We start from the raw sequence: 5,271 nt of genomic DNA, 5'->3' as shown, positions 1-5,271 counted from the left end.
ATCTCGCGTCGCCGCGACCCATCACCGTCACGCACCGTCGTGATGCCCCATCACGACACTCCGTCGCAACGCATCGCCGCGACACATCGCCGCAAAGGATCACGTCGCCACGATGTCCCGCCGCGGCACATCATGCCGCAATGCGTTGCACCGCCGCCATCGCCACGGCTCACCGCGACAACTCTACCCCCTCTTCTTTAGCCCTATTTATAGGTTGAAAAAGGGATGGGGTCATTAAATACTCATTATTTTAAAAAAAATACTTTTCAATTCATATTCTTTTTGCTTTGGTCTTTCAAATTCTATATTTATGAGATGAAATTAATTGGAAGTTAAAAATAATAATAATAGTAATAATAATAATAACGGTGCTAAATAAGATAGTTTATATGACTATTTCTGGTCAAATTGTTCACTTTTCACTTTGAATTCCCGCATGTTGTTCGGTTTCCTTCACCTCGTTTGCGGATGGTTCGCATTTCCAGAAGCACTTCGGATTTTCGGCTCCCCATCTTCCCAATTTCGGCACGTAAAAAGAAATAATAAAAATAAAATTAAAATTTTCGTCCTGGGAGAATCAAACTTGGGTTATGCCATGTCAAGCTAAATTGGGCGTCCACCTTAGATTAATTCTATTTCTTTAATATGTATAGATATATATTAATCTTATTTAAATACAGCAAGTGAGAATTTTAAGTGGTTCTAAATCTGCATATTTTCGGACAACAAATTTAATCTCACCCGAACATAGGGGGCAACTGATACGACTCCAACAAATTTTCATCATCGTGCACAAATCTTGAGGCATGACACGAATCTCGAGATAATTTTTTAAACAAAAAACATTCAAACTTCGATTAAGAGTCATCCAGAGCTCTAATTTCAACAAACTTATAGACAAATTAATCAGTTCGATGAGACGGACCTAATGATATGAAAGTCATTCCAATCTGAGTCAAATCAAGCCCATATCAAATCATTAAATCAATTTTGGAGGATTTCTGAAGGCATTTGAAAGGTCAAACGAATGTCGAATCTAACGAGTTCATAGTCGAATCGAGCGTCTCGATAAGATGAATCCAACGAACTCAAGATTGCTCAATTCCGACATCGTTAAGACACTCAAATGTCCATCAAACGTCATCTGATCAAGGGAAGCTCTCCAGACCGTTCGATCAAAATAGTTCATATTCTTGCATTAATGACATCCAAAACACTATAAATAGACCCCTACCCCTCTCATGGGAGGAGGAGGCGGAAGCCTTGGGAGAGAACTTGAAGCTTTGAGAATGAGTTGAGGTACCACCGCCAACCGTTATCGAACACCGCTGATCGTCGTCGACCATCGCCAACTGTCGTCGACCACCACTTCGCCGTCAGTCCCCGCTACCCTCATTCGACCACCACCATCCGTCATCGATTATCGTCAGTCACCGCTGACCTCCGTCAGTCATGACGATCGTCATCGATTATCGTCGACTACCGTCGATCACTGTCGACCTCCGTCAACTACCGACGTCATCAGTCGACGTAGTAACGTGGAAAACTAGTATCTCTTTCCCACCTGTGGGTCAAGGGGCATCTGTAATCATCAACTTATAGTGAATTTTTACAACTGAGCCAGACCCCGTGGTTTTTCCCCTTCACGAGTTTTCCACGTAAAAACTTCTGCTGTTATCATAGCTTGATTCATTTTCATCTGAGTGTGTGTTGAATTCTCGTGCAATGCTAAGACGATAATTCATCATTCTACTGCTGTGAATTTTCTAGCATGCATCAAGTATATAAATTATAAAAAAAAAATCACAATTTACATAGCATATTTAATGAATTCAAGGTCCATAACATTAACTGCGCTAACAACATATGGATTGGTCATCAACAATGTATGTTGATGGTGATACCTACCCAGTCCACAGGCAAGAGCTAAGCCAACCATGCCTCCACCAACTATAGCAATATCATATTCTTCGTCCTTGGTTTTCGTTGAAGACATAACTTCATTCCTCTACACATTGAAATAAAAGAGAAAAGGAAAAGAGCTTGAATCAATTAATGGAACATACTAGATTACAAACCGGAAACAAATGAACTCAAAAGAGCCCAAATTATGAAAAATGAAATGCTTTCATTTAAAGTGTAAAATAAAGCATTATTCATGGTATCAAACATTGTCTAACATTCACATACCAAATGGTAAGGCAGTTGCAGGGAGCAATTTGCTAGAATATAGCCTAAGCTAGCAGTCCTAGCAAGGAATAATGTCGTTGCAGAAAACTTTGACTACACAGACGGATATATACTGTCAGCACCACCAACTCAATACCTTGAATTAGTGTTCAAAACAGAAACTTAGAATATGCAGACTGGAAAGCCACTTTATGGTAATTCATCTAAAAGTTTGAAAACATAGAAAACAATGTGACACCAGCTCTTCAAAACGTATTGGATTGTGCAAAATGGAGATGGTAGCCTAAAGAAGTTACACCCATGGAGTATCTACTATATACAGTTAAGCATTTTGTTATAATAGAAATAAAAAAAATGTCTGTTGGGTACGATAATAGCGACCTAATTGTTTGGCAAAACTCATTCAAAGCTTAACCGCTTATAATTTTGATGTTAAGAAAATTGCTTATTAGTCATTCTTACAACACAAAAAGGGATGGGAATGGTTTGAGGGACGCAGCTTATTTGGGGATGTGGGGTGGGTGTGCCCATGGCCAAATGGGAGTTGCAAAATGAGATGTTCTCAGTGCAATGAAACTATTATACTCCCCTCAGTAAATCACATGTAGGAATAGATAAATCCTCAGTGCCTTCAACTTCAAGGAAAATAGACATGTATTACAAGATATTTCTACAATAGGCATACCAAAATATATCGATTGCATTTATAATGTATAATATACCTTGCAAGCACATTAAATCATACTCATCTATAGCTTCAATTGCCTAATAGCTTAGTAAATCACATGAAGGAACAGATAAATCCTCGGTGCCTTCAATTTCATGGAAAATAGACATGCATCACATGATATTTCTACGATAGGCATACCAACATACAACGATTACATTTATAATGTATAATATACCTTGCAAGCACATTAAATCATACTGAAGATGATATTATTAAATAAAATAATTTAACTTTGGATCAACTTTCAAACTTCTCATTTAACAATTCATGACAAAAAATTAAACTCTACTTACATTATTATGGACAGATGAAAGGTTCTGCTTCAATACCCAAAAATCCATAAGAATTGCATAATCAAGTTATAGCGGCTACATTCAATAATAAGTTTAAAATGCCTTGCAAAGTTTAAGAACTCATTTGTAAATTAACTTAGGGTCATTTTGAATCAAGAGTTTTTCCTAAAGACAGAGGATGTATGGCTGTATAGCAACGTCCAAAATCCATGTAATCAGAATTCCCTAACTGTTTGGATAGGAATTATTGTTGCTAAAAAATTATTAACAGCAGAAAAAATAAATAAATCTTAACTCCATAAAAATATCCAGCAACACAAAAGTAGAAGTGATAAAAAAATAATAAGATTTTATGGGTATGAATCAGTCAAAATAATCCACTATATTATTAAAATTACAAAGTTTGACTCTTCTCGTCAACTAGAGAAGTCGGGATTAATTTATGAATATTTGTTTGACCGTTATAATAGTAGTTATGCTATAACAATCGCTAAAGATGGTTGGTGATGATAGCTAAAGGTCGTTGGCTCCCAACTTCTTTCACATATTCAGATTTAGTTGCCAGCTCTTTGATCCCCCTTTCATGTTGAAAATACAGGCATATTTAAGGTGTTTAGAGGGTAGTACTTCAATAAATTTAGCTAAATTTTCAAAATACTGATCAGATGGTCTTTTATAAATTATTTCTGCACTAAAGTGCCTTGATAATCTCAAAATTAAAATTTTTACACTCATTGATTTCTCCCACTAAAACTTGATTGGCCTATAATCATACAACATTCAAATATTGTTTAAGCTTTCAATTAATGCTTTGATGCTATAAACTATAATTTAAGTGTTTGATTTCGGCATATTTGTACTTGTGTCGACTCGTTTTTGGCATTGTGTTAGATTCATATTGTTAAGACATTCAGATTGGCAAAAATTTTGTGAAAATTAAAGCTCGGATATTCTTGAATTGGACTCTGAAAGTTACTTTATCCAAAATACATTGTGATTTGTGTCTAATCACATGCAATTTTTATTGACATTAAGAATGAGTTGTGATTATATGAAGTTGATCGAGGGAATGAAAATGATGTAACACAAATTTTTCATGTGTTGTGATTATATGAAAATGCATATGAATATGATTATAACAGATAAAATTGATTTAAGGAATGTCATGTAAATTGTGATAGGTAGACGGATACATTAATGACCTACATAGAGAAGGCAAGAGTTATGATGAGATGAGCTTTGATTAAAAAAAATATTAATTTGTTAAAATTACATAGATCCAATTAATACCAAGGATCATTGATAAAACATTACGTTAAGATGACCAACATTCATCAGCAGTGATTATAACAGACAGACAAGATGGATGATGATTCAATGTGTTGGATTAATTTTGGGACTACAATGTAATTAATAGATGTGTTGGGTCATCATTAAATAAGTCAAAATTATTGTGGTCTAATTTAGAATTAAGTTTATGACTTTGGGCATATTTGTCATGATATTATAGTGTGGATACCATAAGTGCAAATTCTAATTTGATGAGGGGCAGAATTAGAATTAAGCAAAATTTTTTTGTAACCACCTGGTAGTTACTTTAAAGGGTGATGGTCCCCAATTTGCAGAGAGACACATTTCTTTTCTTGCACCCCATCAACAAGAAACTAAGAAAAATCTGGAAAATCTGCAGATTGGAAGATCATATCTTGTGTAATCGATCTAATGAATTCCGGTACGCTTCCGCTAATCTATGGTTTATTTCTCTCGAAATTGAATGTGAAATTTTTAGTTCTATCAATTGGTATCAGAGCTAATTCACGTTCAGTTTTTTCTTGAGAAATTTTTTTTTCTTTTCGATTTTTTGGCCCTTAGTCATTATTGTTCACCGATTATGAAGTCATAAATTTGCGATTAATGATGGCTTGTATATATTGTTTGGTTTGTTCGTTTTTTGATCTGTTTGATATATCAAATTCGTCGGAATCATTTTTTTTTGTTGTATAAATAAGAGTTAGAAATCATCTAGAAATTAGATTTCTAACAACTTTGGGGTTTGAA

General features: G+C 35.0%; 1 protein-coding gene across 7 annotated transcripts in view; it reads right to left on the bottom strand.

The window, feature by feature from the left end:
• The window catches only part of LOC110026365 (ubiquinone biosynthesis monooxygenase COQ6, mitochondrial), a 66,615-nt gene that overhangs the window by 53,842 nt on the left and 7,502 nt on the right, over positions 1–5,271 (bottom strand). For 5 of the 7 annotated variants that reach the window (XM_020727269.1, XM_020727270.1, XM_020727271.1 and 2 more), the window contains exons 3-4: positions 2,191–2,283; positions 1,909–2,008 (exon numbers count right to left, since the gene is read on the bottom strand). The exons of 1 other annotated variant lie outside the window; for it this stretch is intronic. In XM_020727269.1, coding sequence (XP_020582928.1) covers positions 1,909–2,008; positions 2,191–2,283 — 193 coding nt within the window. The remainder of the gene's footprint in view (positions 1–1,908; positions 2,009–2,190; positions 2,284–5,271) is intronic. One more of the 7 variants, XM_020727274.1, reaches the window with a different exon arrangement.

The sequence above is a fragment of the Phalaenopsis equestris genome, unplaced genomic scaffold (genome assembly GCF_001263595.1).
Source record: "Phalaenopsis equestris unplaced genomic scaffold, ASM126359v1 Scaffold000369, whole genome shotgun sequence".
In the NCBI taxonomy this organism is placed as follows: domain Eukaryota; kingdom Viridiplantae; phylum Streptophyta; class Magnoliopsida; order Asparagales; family Orchidaceae; genus Phalaenopsis; species Phalaenopsis equestris.
Note: the sequence above shows the minus strand (reverse complement) of the source record. Positions and strands in the feature narration are given on the sequence as shown.